Genomic DNA, 15,336 nt, shown 5'->3' on the forward strand with positions numbered 1-15,336 from the left:
ATGAAAGTTTATACTATTTCTGTAGGCAGTGGGGAGTCATTGAAGATCTTAGAGTAAGGGTGTCATGGTGAGAAGCTTGCTGGGGTGTCTTAGCCTTTTCCCTAAGCGATCCTTCTTCCATCAGAGCCTGCTCTGCATTCTGAAATGACTTCCAAGCTGAAGAGCTACGAATTCCGGGGGAGCCATTTCCAGGTGACTCGGGGGGACTATGCCCCTATCCTCCAGAAGGTGGTGGAGCACCTGGAGAAGGCCAAGGTAGGGCTGGCTGGGGGCTGAGGGTCGCAAGCTCCAGATCCCTCTGGACAGCAAAGACAGGCGTTGGGACAGGTGGGTGGCCTGAGGCTGACTGACCCCTGCTCACCCCCAGGCGTATGCAGCCAACAGCCGGCAGGAACAGATGCTGGCCCAGTACATAGAGAGTTTCACCCAGGGCTCCATCGAGGCCCATAAGAGGGGTTCCCGCTTCTGGATACAGGACAAAGGCCCCATCGTGGAGAGGTGAGGCACCAGCCTTCACCCCATCTGCCCCCCTCCTGCCTGCCCCTCTTCCATCTCTGCCCTTTACTCCCGCAGTTACATCGGGTTCATCGAGAGCTACCGAGACCCATTTGGTTCCCGTGGAGAGTTTGAAGGTAACTTCTGGGAGGAGGGGGGTCAGCTTGCAAACGCTTATCCTCAGTGTCCCCTGAGGGTTCTCCCCTCCACCCTTGGCAATAATAATACAAATAACCAGAACCAGTGTTGATGATTTATTAGACACTGGGCACTTAGCTCCAGGAGCTCATTTGAACACTGTCCTCCCGTGACAGTTGCTATCCTCGCTTTATAGAAGTGGCTACCGAGGTATAGTTGGTGAGTGGACGAGCGTGGCACCTTGCTAAGTCAGTTTGCTGTGCTGCCTCTGCTGTCTGATCTGGGCACAGGCTACGGCCATTCCAAGCCCAACTTTGCCGCTCACCCTCTGTGTGACCTCCCCAACTAGGTAAACCCCATATCTGAGCATCGGTCACTCCCTTCTGGGTGTCGTGGGAAGAGACATTGCTCAGCAGAATTCCAGGCACATAAAAGGTCGTGGGTGAATGGGAGCGTAATTGCCATTATGACAGTGAACTTGACTTGGCTGCTGTCATCTCAGGGCAGGTAGGAGGCTGCCTTGGCCCTGCCCCATGCCTATATCCATACCTCAACTGGACCCACTTGTGGGAGGCAGGGCATCCAGCCTGAGGATTTAGATTTCTGTACAAAGCCTTATCCTCCCCAGCCTCTGGGGATAGAGTCTAGAGCATCCAGTTTCTAGAAGCCAGAGAGATTGATTTGGGAGGAGAGAGGACAGTCCCAGCAGCCAGTGAGGAGCTTAGATCTAAGCCCAGAGATGCAGGCCCAGGGCGCAGGTGGTTCAGGGACCAGAAGGGAGGACAGGTGTGCACACCTGCATCTTCTCTGCCTGGGTCCTGATTGTCCAGGCCTCTCTGATGGCCAAGACCCCAGAACCTCCTGAGCAGCCTTGATCTCAGAGGCTCCCCTCTTTACCTAACTCACTGTGGTTATTAGAAAAGTAGTCCAGGGGCACCTGGCTGGCTCAGTAGAGTGTGTGACTCTTGATCTCAGGGTTGTGAGTTCGAGCCCCACATTGGGTGTAGAGATTACTTAAAAATAAAATCTTAAAAAAAAAAGGAAAAGTCGTCCATATTCATGGTCACAAATTTTGGAAAATATACTAAAATATCATCCGTGATTGTTCCCACCTTAAGGTTAGAATTGGGAGTGTACATTGTCAGGTTTTTTCCCCCCTATTTATTTATTTATTTTAGATAGAGTGTGAGGGGGGAGGGGCAGAGGTAGAGAGAGAATCCACAAGCAGACTCCCTGGCCGAGCCTAGAGCCCCATGCGGGGCTTGATCCCAGGACCCTGAGATCATGACCTGAGCTGAAAACCAGGAGTTGGCCACTCAGCCAACTGAGCCACCCAGGCATCCCTGTTTTTTGTTTTTAGGTAGAGCTAATAACGCTTTAAAATGTGTGTTTGTGTGTTCGTGTGTGTGATTTAAAAATCCATGCTTGTTGTAAGTAATTGGAATGATACAGAAGTATGTAGGATGAAATGTGAAATCGGCCCCCTGTTCCCCTCCTCTCCAGAGGTTGGCACAGTTCACACAGTTGAGTATGGGTCTTTCCAGAGCTTTGTTTAAGCTCACACGTGACACTCAACTTACCCAAGAGATGCAAATATGTTCTATGGATTGTACTGCCACCTGCTTTTTTCACAAATAGTTTAGATATCTTTTCCTATCAGTACATATAGACCTACCATGTTCCTTTTACTTACTTATTTTTTTTTTTTTAAGTAGGCTCCACGCCCAGTATGGAGCTTGAACTCATGACCCTGAGATCAAGGGTCACGTGCTTTATCGACTGAGCCAGCCGGACTCCCTCCACCCTGTTCTTTTCATTTTTTATTTTTAAATTTTTTTTACTTTTTGTAATTTTTTTTTTTTTAATTTGACAGAGACAGAGAGATCACAAGTAGGCAAAGAGGCAGGCAGAGAGGGAAGAAGCAGGCTCCCTGCTGAGCAGAGAGCCCGGTGTGGGGCTCGATCGCAGGACCCTGAGATCATGACCTGAGCCGAAAGCAGAGGCTTAACCCACTGAGCCACCCAGGCGCCCCTATTTTTCTTTTTTTAAAGATTTTATTTATTAGAGAGAGCATAGGCAGGTGGGCGGGGGACTGGGCAGTGAGAGAGGGAGAAGCAGACTCCTTGCTAAGCTGGGAACCCGATGTGAGGCTTGATCCCAAGACCCTAGAATCATGACCTGAGCTGAAGGTAGACCTTTAACCCACTGAGCCACCCAGGTGCCCCCTCTTCTTTGCTATTTTAATCATCCTGTCTTCCTGACCTGGTATGTCAATTCCACCTGACACAGTGGCTCCAGACAGGGAGGCTTTGCCAGGTCTAACCCCTTGGCCAAGTTAATCGATTCTGTGCAGGAGCCTGACCATGCAGTAGTCTAGGCCGGGCTTTTCTGCAGTATAGTTCCTGTAGGGGTCCCAGGAATTACACCAAGAAGGGTTTGCCTGGACGACTCTTTAGTATCTCTAATATGCGAACGGACATTAGGAATCTCTAAGAATTTAGAGATAGAGCATATAGAATTATCCAAACTTATTTGACCAGGAAGCTCTTTCTTTAGGAAGGCTCTCATGGAAACTGCATTTTATGGAGTGCAGCTTTGGAAACAGAAATGGAAGCTAGGCTCTCTAACCACATGAAACCTAAAAAGATCAATCCCAGGCCTCCTGTGCACAGCCTCAGTTACTCCCTCGTAAGCCAAATACCGAAGCCTTGCAGGAGAGTTCAGTTGCCCCCAAAAGAAGGACATGTTTTTTGTTCAAGGAGTCCCTTCCACCAGGAATCTGCTCTTTACCCACCACCCTCTATGGGCTCCCTGCCCTCTCCTTTAAGATCCATGGCAGAGGTTATCCAGTGAAGCCTTCTTTCTACATCCCACCCCCTCCAGTGACCTCCATGAAGGCAGGGCCAGGCCTAGGTCCCTGTTCTCCCCACTGGCCCGCAAAGGGTACCACAGACAGCAGACATTTGAAACATGCATGATAGCTGGAGGTGTCGCAGGGTGGAGTGGGGTACGGGACCCCTCCCAAGCCCTGCCAGCCCACAGGGTATTTACTTAAAAATAAAATCTTTTTATTTTTAAAAATAAAAATTTTATTTTTAAATAAAATTTAAAGCCCACCTCCCTCCCTACAGGCTTTGTGGCCATGGTGAATAAGGCCATGAGTGCCAAGTTCGAGTGCCTGGTGGCAAGTGCAGAACAGCTGCTGAAGGAGCTGCCCTGGCCTCCGGCCTTCGAGAAGGACAAGTTCCTCACCCCCGACTTCACCTCCCTGGATGTTCTCACCTTCTCTGGCTCTGGAATCCCTGCTGGCATCAACATCCCCAACTGTGAGCTTCCTCAAGCCGTAGCCGTGTCCCCTGAGAGTCGCCCCTCCCCTTCCGCACACAGTTGGCCTGGCCACATGCCCCTCTCAGTTCTCCATCCCAGCCTGGTCCTCTTGTCTAGACTCCTTATCCGTGGCCCTTGGTTTTTGCCCCTTCTCCCTGGTTCCCTCCCCACCTTCTGCAGATGACGACCTGAGGCAGACGGACGGCTTCAAGAATGTGTCGCTGGGGAACGTGCTGGCTGTGGCCTACGCCACACAGCGGGAGAAGCTGACCTTCCTGGAGGAAGAGGACAAGGTGGGCACCGGCAGCCCAAGGGTTGGGGGTGGGCCTGGACTAACGGCCGACGCAGGAAGACGGGGCCCTGTGACTTGGCTTGTTTGCTCACCTGTCAAACGGAGGAGGTGGTCCCTTCCTCCAGGTTGTTGCAAAGAGGCGATGGGTGAAGCGGTAGGGGGGTCCCCCGTGGAGCCTGGTGGGAAGGAAGCCACTGGCTGTCAGCTCGGCAGCAGGGGCGGCAGCAGGCCGTGTGGCTGTGGTGTTGTGGCAGACAGCATGGGCCTCCGCTTGTCTCGGCAGGACCTGTACATCCGCTGGAAGGGGCCCTCCTTTGACGTGCAGGTGGGACTGCACGAGCTGCTGGGCCATGGCAGCGGCAAGCTCTTTGTGCAGGTGAGAACGCGCCCGCAGCTCCCCTCCTCCATGATCAGCCCCACCCAGGGTGAAGCCGCACCATCTTTGCCCTCACTGGCTTCGGATTAGGTGGGGGAAATGGCCCCTAAAGGAGGGAAGTTCCTATCTCATCCTCCCCCAAGATGTCCTAGGAGCCCCAAGGGCACGGGGCCTGCAGGACAGTCCAGCTGAGGTCCCCTGCACAGGAGGGGTGGCTTGGCTCAGGCCGAGGAAGCCTGTCCTGGAGGTGTGACTCAGAAAGCCGCAGGGACAGGGAGGCTGTGAGGGCTGTCTCTGCACGCTCCCAGTCCTGAGGCTGCAGCACGGTCTGTCTTGGGACTACTATTCCCTGGAACCCGTACCTTTCCAGATATTAACAAGGAGTGAGTTACTTCTCGCGAGAGCAGCCCCTTCCTGGCAGCCAGTCAGAGTGGCTGGAGCCCCTGTGATGCCTCCACTCAGGGGATGCAAAGACAACAGGCAGCCTTTGTGCCAGACAGCATGACCAGAGGCGGGGCAGCCCGGGCATCGGAGAGAGCGGGGTTCTGTTTGGGTCTGCTCCCTGTGAGGTGGGGCTCGTCACCGAGTCCGGAGGGGCTGGAGGTCAGGACCATTCAGAGAGCAGCTAATGGGGGCGGCAGCTTGGCCCTGAGCTTTGTCCAAGCTTTGAAGTCACAGGGAAGTGGGGACAAATGTGGCCACTCTGTGTCCTTCCGCAAGTCAGTCCTCCTTACTGAGCCTCAGTTGGCCCATCTGCAAAACAGGGACCCTGGCTCCTACCATATGGGCCATCGTGAGGAATAAAAGCAAAGCCCTAGGGTTGCCGACACAGTAGGCCCTTTGGAAGTGGGTCTACTGTCAAGAGAGTGTGCGTGGAGGTTATGTGCTCGATTCCACGCTGGGGCTCATAGTCTCTGAGCCTCGTTTTCCTCCTCTGTGAAGTGGGGTAATAGAACCTTCCGGGGGGCGGGGGTGTGAGGAATAAGTGGGTGGTGCGTAAGACACTTGGCACATGGAGTGGATAGTGAGGCCGATGCTTATTGGAGGTAGAGAGTCGCAGACTGTGGCCTCTGCCCGCATGGGGAGAGGGCGTGGGAAGCGCGTAGGGGATCAGCAGCCAAGCTTTCTAGCCCATCCACTGGCACATATCTGGGGTCCGGAGATCCCGGGTCTGGGTTTTCATGTGGCTTGAGGGTGGGAGGAGGGCAGCCAGGGTTACAGGACTCTGGTTTGGAGGCGGCAGCACATGGATGGCGCTGGAATCCCCAGGCTGAGGTGCTGGGCTAGGGCAGAGACACCTTTCCCTCACTTGCCCCGTGTCCTGATGTTTCTGCAGGACGAGAAAGGAGCATTTAACTTTGACCAGGAGACCGTGATCAATCCAGAGACGGGAGAGCAGGTGAGGGCGGGTGGCCTCGGCAGAGCCCCCGTGGTCCTGGGGGGCTGGGCTTGGCTGGGATGGCAGCTGTTCCTAAGCCTACTTCCTGGGCCTCCCCTCCCAGATTCAGAGCTGGTACCGGAGCGGGGAGACCTGGGACAGCAAGTTCAGCACCATCGCCTCTAGCTACGAAGAATGCCGGGCTGAAAGTGTGGGCCTCTACCTTTGCCTCAACCCCCAAGTGCTGGAGTATGGGCAACAGGCTTGGGGGGCGGGCCTCCCTTGTGGACAGAGGGTGTACTGGCGGGGGTCAGCACCCAGGCAGCCTCTGACTGCCCCTGCCTCCTCCCTGTCCCTCCACCAGGATCTTCGGCTTCGAGGGGGCTGATGCAGAAGACGTGATCTACGTGAACTGGCTCAACATGGTTCGGGCTGGGCTGCTTGCTCTGGAGTTCTATACCCCAGAAACCTCCAGCTGGAGACAGGTGGGGGCCAGCAGGGAGCTGGGGGTTGGGGGGAGGCCTGCAGTGGGGTCTGAGGTCAGGATTCTAGGTATGGGGATGGGACAACCATATCTACCAAAGAGACACATGAACTGGGTTTAATCCCAGACTCCACTCCTTATGGGGGTAAGTCACACCGTTGTGAGCCTCAGTGTCCCTGTCTGTGCAATGGGGGTAATAATCTCCCTGCCCACCTCTGAGGGCGAAACCAGACCAGCTGATTTTACCACGACCGCTCATAGCTGGCTTGCGACAGACTTCCTCTGTGCCACACACAGTTCTAAGCATGTTACCTGAATTAACTCTTTGTTCCCCATGTCAGCCCTAGGACATAGGTACTATTATTACTCTCATTTTAGAGATAAGGAAATTGAGGCACAGAGACATTAAGTAACTTGCTGGTAAGTAGCAGAGCCAGGATTCAAATCCAAGTAGTCTGCCTCCAGAGCGGTTAGGCGAAGCTGCTCACTTACGAGATGGGAAATAGGGTTAACAATAGGAATGTTCTTCAAAGTCACACAAGTACGTTTTGATAAGCTTATGTCATCAGTCTTATGTCAGTCTTGTGTCATCAAAAGAACACATGTTTTAGAGTCAGGAAACTTAGGTCTGAGTCCTTGATCTCCCTTAACAGCTGTGTGACCCTGAGCAAGTCACTTTACCTCTCTGGGGCTATGGTTTGTCATCTGTAAACTGGGGTTCATGATGCCCGTTTGGTCCCACTGTTGAGTGCAGACAAGATTGTAGAAGAGAGAGTGCTTGGTGACCTGGACTGTGGGGGACCCCCGTGGATATCTGGTATCATCTGGGGGCGTTCTGGAGCAGCGAAGGGCACGGTGGTTGGCAAGGGGGAGCACAGGGCTCTGGGACCTGCCTGGAAATGGCTTTCCTGTTTTCCAGGGCAGCCTGCCTTCCCTCATGAGCAGAGAGGGGAGGAAATTTTTAAGGGGAGAGGAATAGAGCAGAAAAAGACCCACAGGGTGAGGAGAATGAAGTGGTAAGAATAACTGACAATTAATGAACACATACTGTATATGAGGCTTTGGAGCAGACTTTTGATATGCCTTATCAGCATGTAAATGATTGCTTTCTTCTTGGTTCTGGCAGGCCCACATGCAGGCCCGGTTTGTGATCCTGAGAGTCCTGCTGGAGGCTGGCGAGGGACTCGTTACTGTCGCTCCCACCACAGGGGCTGATGGGCGCCCAGATGCCCGGGTCCGCCTGGACCGCGACAAGATCCGGCCTGTGGGCAAGCCCGCCCTGGAGCGGTTCCTGAGGAAACTTCAGGTAAGCGGAGCCCTTTTGCCCTTCAGCCTCACCCTGTCTCCCCACCCTCTAGCACTGCCTCGTAGCCTTCTGATCATCAGCTCATTCATTCATTCATTCATTCATCGGACAAGTGTGTATAAAGAGTGTTATTGTGTGGGGCACTGAGCATAAGCCGTGAGCGGTTTCTTATGTTGTAGTGAACGTATAAACAATAAATGAATGAGATGATTTCAAATCATGACAAGAGCTATAAAGACAATAAAACTTGGTGATACGATAACAAGTGAAATTAGAGGGAAAAGAATGCAGAGCCTCCTCAGCCTGGGTGGTTAGGGAAGGCTTCTTGGAGGAGATGGTGTTTAAGCTGCAATTTGAGTGCCAGGCAGGAATCAGCCTATGAGAAGGTCCGAGAGCAGAAGAAACAGAAAGCTCAAAGCCTGGAATGGGGACCAGAATGAGCAGAAGAAACAGAAAGCTCAAAGTCTGGAATGGGGACCAGAATGAGCTTCGTGGGTTGAGGGACAGAAGGAGGCCTGGAGCTTAGTAGGTGAAGGACAGTGGTCGCATGGCCCTGGCTTCCCTCCCACCTAGAAACCTTTTGGGGTTCTGATGTCAGTGTTAACTTAACCAGCCATGTAATTAAGGCAACATACTCTGCCTTGTGGGGCCCCACTTATGTCATCTGTTAAATGGGATACATCCCCCGCCTCACCTGGCAGGAAGCAAATGATACAACATACTGAGCAAATAGAATGTTCTGGATCCAAGCCAGTATGACATTAGGTATGGTCCATGGGCTAGCAGCATCCACATCACCCAGAAGCAGCCTACAAATGCAGATTCCTGGGACCACCCCAGACCTGATTCAGAAATTGTGAGTAGGACTCAGGAATCTGCATGTTTAGCTGCCTGCCAAGTGAGTCTGACATTCAGCAAAGTTTGAGAACCACTCAAGGCCCACTCTACTGTGCAGGACCTTCTGTTGGAACTGGGTCCTGCTGGTCTTTTCTTTTTTTTTTTTTAAGATTTTATTTATTTATTTGACAGAGAGAGACACAGCAAGAACGAGAACACAAGCAGGGGGAATGGGAGAGGGAGAAGCAGGCTTCCCACTGAGCAGGGAGCACAATGTGGGGCTTGAGCCCATGATCCTGGAATCATGACCTGAGCCAAAGGCAGAAGCTTAATGACTGAGCCAATCAGGCACCCCCTGCTGGCTTTTTCAACCGTTAGAAGGCCTAGTCTTCAATTCAGCAAAGAGTTCCATGATTATACTCCCACCTGTTTCCAGAAAGGATTTAAGGCATTTTTTTAAAAAGATTTTATTTATTTATTTGACAGGCAGAGATCACAAGTAGGCAGAGAGCAGGCAGGGGGTGGGGAAGCTTCCTGCTGAGCAGAGAGCCCGACTTGCGGTTCAATCCCAGGAGCTTGGGATCATGACTTAAGCCGAGGGTAGAGGCCTTAACCCACTGAGCCACCCAGGCGCCCCAGATTTAAGGCATTTTTAAATGAAAGGTAAGTGTTTGGCCATTAAAGTAAAAGAAAATTAGAAATTAAAAATTAGGGGTACCTGGGTGGCTCAGTTGGTTAAGCATCTATCTTTGGCTCAGGTCATGATCCAGGGTCCTGGGATCGAGCCCCTCATTGGGGTCCCTGCTTGTCGGGGAGCCTGCTTCTCCCTCTCCCGCTCTCCCTGCTTTTGCTTGCTCGTGCTCTCTCTCTCTCTCTGTCAAATAAATACATAAAATCTTTAATAAAAGAAAATCAAGCACCTGGTACCTCAGTCGGTTAAGCGTCTGTCTTTGGCTTGGGTCATGATCCCAGGGTCCTGGGATTGAGTCCTGTATCGGGCTCCCTGCTCAGCAGGTAGTCTGCTTCTCCATCTCTCTCTGCCTTTCTCCCCAACTCATGTGCTCTCTCTTTGGCTCTGCTCTCTCTCAGATAAATAAAATCTTAAAAAAAAAAAAAAAAAAAGTCAGTAGCTGCAGGGGCGCCTGGGTGGCTCAGTCGGTTAAGTATCCAACTCTTGATTTCAGCTCAAGTTGTGAACTCATGGTCCTGGGCTCAAGCCCCACACTGGGCTCTGCACTGAGCATGGAGTTGGCTGGGGAATTCTCTCCCTCTCCCTTTCCCTTTGCTCCTCCCCCTGCTTGCTCTCTCTCTCTCTCTCAAATAAATAAATAAAATCTTAAACAAAATCAAGAGACACAAAATGCAATATGGGTCTTAGATCTGGAACAGAAAAAGGTCATTAATGGGACAACTAATGAAACCTAAAAAAGCCTAGAGTTTAGTTGACAGTGATGCACCAGTTTTGTACAGTGTTAACAATAGGAGAAGCTAGCCAAGGGGCATATACAAACTCTCTGTCCTGCCTCCTGTTGGCATCGAGGTTACCAGCTCTCCAGTTTATGCTAGTGGGATCCGATCTATCGGCTTCATGAGTGTGTCTCCACTACTTTCTGTGTGCTCCGTCCTCTTGGGAAGACAGGAAGACGAGATGTTCTCTTTAACTGTCCCCCTGGAGGATCCCCCCGCAACCATCTGGAGAATCCTTGTAACCCTGGGTCTGAGCCGGGAGGCTTAGCTGGAGGGAGCCCTACTTTGCCACCTGCCAAGCAGCCCAAGTAAGGATCAGATCCACAAAATGTCAGATATTTGGAAGAGAACCAAATGGAACTCCCAGAAATAAACTGTAACACCACTGAAACTAAAAATAGGTTAGACAGGTTTGAGATCCAGCTATAGATAAAAGAAAGTATATGGCATGTAGCACAGAGACCACGTTAAAAAATTTAAGAGAGGTGAAGGGTCGTGGGGGCCAGTGCAGAAAAGTCTAGGGTGTGTAAACGGATCCCCCAAGAGGAAAGGAGAGCGAGAAGGTGGGAGGAGGCATTAAATAAATATAAATTAAAAATAAAATGAAATAAATCTTAAAAAAAAAAAAAAAAAGTAAAGCGGGAGGGGGAAAACAGAATCCCCACTGAGTGCAGAGCCTTGGAGCTCAATTCTGTGACCCTGAGATCATGACTGAGTGAAAACCAAAAATCAGAGGCTCAACTGACTTGAGCCACCTAGGTGCCCAAATAAGAATTTTCTTAACGGATAAAGAATGTCTCAGAAAATGAAAATAACAGTAACTGTCATCTGTCCAAACACTAGAATATTCCCTTTAAAATCAGAAAAAGACAGGGGCGCCTGGGTGGCTCAGTGGGTTAAAGCTTCTGCTATCAGCTTGGGTCATGGTCTCAGGGTCCTGGGATCAAGCCTCGCATCTGGCTCTCTGCTCTGTGGGGAGCCAGCTTCCTCCTCTCTCTGCCTGCCTCTCTGCCTACTTGTGATCTCTGTCTGTCAAATCAATAAATAAAAATCTTTTAAAAAAATAATTAATTAAATAAATCAGAAAAAGATACCGAAATGTTCCCTAGTTCCACTTCTGATCAACAGCTTGCCGAAGGGCTTAGCTTTTGGAAGGAAACAAGACTGAATCGTGAAGTTTAGGCATTAGAAAGGAAGAACTAAAACTCTACGTTGCAGATTATGTGGCTAAGCGAGTCAAAAGAATATACAAACAAATCAATGAAATCAGCGAGTTTCACAAGGTTGAATAAAGTCCTAAAGAGGGAGCGTCTGGGTGGCTCAGTGGGTTAAGCATCTGCCTGCAGCTCAGGTCATGATCCCAGGGTCCTGGGATCGAGCCCCACTGAACACCACTGCTTCTCCCTCTCCCTTTGCCCCTACCCCTGCTCAAATGCTCTCTCTCACTCACTCTGCTCTCTCTCTCAAATAAATAAATAAAATCTTAAAAAAAAAAAAGAAAGAAGAAAGAAACTGAAAAAAAAAAAAGAAAAAGAAACCAAGTCCCAAGAGGGCTTTTCTGGAACTTGACAAGCTAATGTAAAATTTAGACAGAAGCATAAAGGATCACCAGTAAGAGCCAAGACACTCCTGAAGCAAAATAGGTTGGGAGACTCGTTCTACCAGATACCAAAATTTATCCTAAGATAATTAAGTTCGGTGTGGCCCTGGGGCAGGAATAGACAAATTGACCAGTGGAACAGAGCCAAGAAGCAGCAGTGACTTGGGTATATGATGGAAGGGACATTGCAGACCAGTAGAGAAGGGAGGGACCGTTCAGCAAGTTGTGCTCAGACAACCCGTTAGCCTCATGGAGAGACAGACTAGATTTCTACCTTTTACCATACACAAAGACAATCCTAGGAGCTTAACAGTTTACATAGAAAAGGCAAAGTTTTTAACAGAAGAGTATCTTTAAGACCTCAGAGTGAAGGAAAATTTCTCAAAGCACAAGAAACACTAGCCATCAAAGAAAAGATCAGACTCTTTTAACTACATAAAAAATAGCTTTTTGGGGGGCACCTGGCTGGCTCAGTCCGTGGAGCATGTGGCTCTTGATCTCAGGGTTGTAAGTTCGAGCCCCACGTTGGGTGTAGAGATGACTTAAAAATAAAGCCTTTTAAAAGTAAATAAATGCAGAAATAAAATTAAAAATACAAACGACAGTAGCTTTTATTCATCAAAAGTTACCATAAAGAATGTGAGAAGACAAGTCTTAAACGAGGATAGGATATTTACCACATAATGTGTGAACAAAAGGTTAGTATTTAAATATATAAAGAACTTAAAAAAAAAAAAAAGGTGAGGAAGAAGAGACAACCGTGCAGAAAAGTAAATAAAACTCATGACCCAAAAAGGAAAATGAAAAAAGCCTCAACTTCTGGGAAGATGTTCAACCTCTTGAACGAACAGGAAAGCACAGCTGAAACCACATGAGCCTTATTCCCACCAGCTTGGCAGACACGGAAAGTGCCAGCACCAGCCTGGCATCCAGAGCAGCGAGGACCGCCAGCCGCTGCTTCTGGGAGCATCAGCTTGTGCAACACCTCGGGAGAGCGACGTGGGCGCGTGCGCTTGTCTAAGGTGGAGCATCCACCTGACCTGCAGACCACGGCTTCTCTTGGAGAAACCCACATCTGTCCCTTCCGTCCGTCAGGAGGCACCTGGGGTGTCCATGGCACAACTGAGTGGCCCACAGCAGAAGCGGCCCCTGTCCTGGGAAGGGGTTCGCCTGTGGGGTGTTTGCAAGTGCAACTCGATCTTGGGCCTCAGGGATCATGACCTGAGCCGAAGGCAGAGACTCAACCAACTGAGCCACCCAGGCGTCCCAAGCTTGCAACTCTTGATGTCAAGGTTGTGAGTTCAAGCCCCACATTGGGCATGGAGCCTACTTAATTAAGAAAAATAAAAATTAAATAAATTAAATAAATAAAAATTTAAAAAGGTTTTTTTAATTTGCAAAAAGGAAGGAACTGATTCTTAAGCTGGGTGCTAGTTATATGGGTATCTTTTTTTTTTTTAATAACCTAAGTATTCTTTACAACCTACATATTATAACCTACTATATATATACTACATATTTTGTACGTGTGAAATTTTTTTTTTTTTTAAAGAGCATGATGGTAATGCTTTCTCTGTCTCCAGTTCAAATGAGAAATTCAAATGAGAAACACTAGCTTCACTTTCCTAGGCCCTTACCAGGAGCTAAGCCCTTAATCTGTATTTCTCCCATAATAAGCACAATCATATGGTAAGAGAGCAGATACTGTCCAAGGTGGACCCAAGCGGCTGGGGCCCCTGGCAAAGCCCCCTGGATGCGGGGAGGGTTGCCCATCGTAGGCACTAATTCCTTCTGCCTTCCCGCAGGTGTTGAAGTCCACAGGAGATGTGGCTGGAGGCCGGGCCCTGTATGAGGGGTATGCGGCGGTCACTGACGCGCCCCCTGAGTGCTTCCTCACCCTCAGGGACACAGTCCTGCTCCGTAAGGAATCTCGAAAGCTCATCGTTCAGCCCAACACTCGCCTTGAAGGTAATAGGACCCCCGAGGTCCCTTTGATGGGCAAAGGAGGCTTGGAACCCATCCCTGAGCTCAGGAAAGGCTACCTGGGGTGACTCCTGCCTCTCCCTCCCTGCCCAAGGCCTCCCCATGCCCAAACCTAGGGCCCAAACCTTAGCATCTCTTACCACCAGCCCCCCAACACAGGGCCGTGCTGTTTATAAGACAGCAACCGGAGGTTTGCGGCCTAGTGGAAGAGACAGACCCCAGGCGCATGGGGAGGCCAGGCATAGTCCCGGAGGATGAGGCCTGTTGGTGTGTGGAGTCGAGGTGAGGGGCAGGCAGGAGGTGGAACCCAGCAGGCTGGTGGAACTCAGGGGACAGTGTGACTCTGCAGAGCCCAAGAGAGAGATGAGCAGCCCCATGCGCCCCCTTCTCAAGTGATGACTCTGTTTCCAAAGCCTTGACCCTGGCCAGGCTGCACTTAGACCTGTTGTCTTAGAGGCCCCCTGCTGCATTCACTTTCCTCTCTCCTCCTGACCCGTCTTTCCTGATGCCTGTCACTGAGGCACCTCAGCCAAGGTGGTACAGGTAGCGTTAGAGCTGTGCTGTGACCTTGTCTTTGTCCGTAAAGCCTGTGTGCTGATGTGCTGGGTGCTGAGGCTGCAGCCAACCCGAATGAGGTCCTTCAAGCTTTTACTGCTCTCCGTGGCTTCACTCTCTAAATCCTTGCCATGGGGGCACCTGGCTGGCTCAGTCGGTAGAGCATGCAACTCTTGATCTTGGGGTCGTGAGTTCGAGCCCTACTTTTTTTTTTTTTTTGACAGAGATCACAAGTAGGCAGAGAGGCATGCAGAGAGAGGGGGAAGCAGGCTCCCTGCTGAGCAGAGATCCTGATGTGGGACTCGATCCTAGAACCCTGAGACTATGAGCTGAGCTGAAGGCAGAGGCTTAACCCACTGAGCCACCCAGGTGCCTCTCGAGCCCTACATTGACATAAAGCTCACTTACAAAAATAAAATTAAAATAAAACAAATCCTCACCATAACCCAATGAGATAGTTACAGTTTACATTTTACAGTTAAGAAAACTGAGGCCCAGAGACAAAAATCGCTCGAGGCTTATGGCTCTTTACTGGAGGAACCTAGAGTTAGATTAAGAATGCTTCTCGCGGGGCGCCTGAGTGGCTCAGTGGGTTGAAGCCTCTGCCTTCAGCTCAGGTCGTGGTCCCAGGGTCCTGGGATCGAGCTGTTCAGGGGGGAACCTGCTTCCCCCTCTCTCTCTGCCTGCCTTTCTGCCTACTTGTGATCTCTGTCTGTCAAAAAAAAAAAAAACCAAAAAACCTTAAAAAAAAAGAATGCGTCTCACTCCCATAGTCACGGGCAGTTGTGAAGGTTAAATGAAATAGTTACCTCCTACTGGCAAGGAAAACACATTTGTGAGGCTTATTTCCGACTCTTTGTGCTACACTCCAGAGGTCCCGGGGGATTTGGTCCTAACCCCTGGCAGGCCTCAGGGACCCCTCTTCCTGGCTCACTGGCCTCCAGGTTCATGTCTTTCCATTTTCCAACCCTCTGAGTTTGTCCCACTCCCATAGCCTTTGCACTCACTGTCTCCTCCGCTGGGCACAGTCCTCCCCCAGTCTTTGGTTTGTCCTTCCTGTCATTTTGGCCTCTGTTAAATGACACCTCCTGGGAGAGG

At 50.4% G+C, this 15,336-nt stretch overlaps 1 protein-coding gene across 4 annotated transcripts in view; it reads left to right on the top strand.

Annotated features, from left to right (window-relative positions):
• The window catches only part of DPP3 (dipeptidyl peptidase 3), a 30,355-nt gene that overhangs the window by 13,390 nt on the left and 1,629 nt on the right, over positions 1 to 15,336 (top strand). For all 4 annotated transcript variants that reach the window (XM_032879558.1, XM_032879559.1, XM_032879560.1 and 1 more), the window contains exons 7-17: positions 125 to 255; positions 368 to 498; positions 574 to 632; positions 3,765 to 3,959; positions 4,141 to 4,253; positions 4,536 to 4,628; positions 5,965 to 6,027; positions 6,131 to 6,255; positions 6,371 to 6,491; positions 7,617 to 7,796; positions 13,506 to 13,668. In XM_032879558.1, coding sequence (XP_032735449.1) covers positions 125 to 255; positions 368 to 498; positions 574 to 632; positions 3,765 to 3,959; positions 4,141 to 4,253; positions 4,536 to 4,628; positions 5,965 to 6,027; positions 6,131 to 6,255; positions 6,371 to 6,491; positions 7,617 to 7,796; positions 13,506 to 13,668 — 1,374 coding nt within the window. The remainder of the gene's footprint in view (positions 1 to 124; positions 256 to 367; positions 499 to 573; positions 633 to 3,764; positions 3,960 to 4,140; positions 4,254 to 4,535; positions 4,629 to 5,964; positions 6,028 to 6,130; positions 6,256 to 6,370; positions 6,492 to 7,616; positions 7,797 to 13,505; positions 13,669 to 15,336) is intronic.

The sequence above is a fragment of the Lontra canadensis genome, unplaced genomic scaffold (genome assembly GCF_010015895.1).
Source record: "Lontra canadensis isolate GAN:19392208 unplaced genomic scaffold, GSC_riverotter_1.0 scaffold66, whole genome shotgun sequence".
NCBI classification, from domain to species: Eukaryota; Metazoa; Chordata; class Mammalia; order Carnivora; family Mustelidae; genus Lontra; species Lontra canadensis.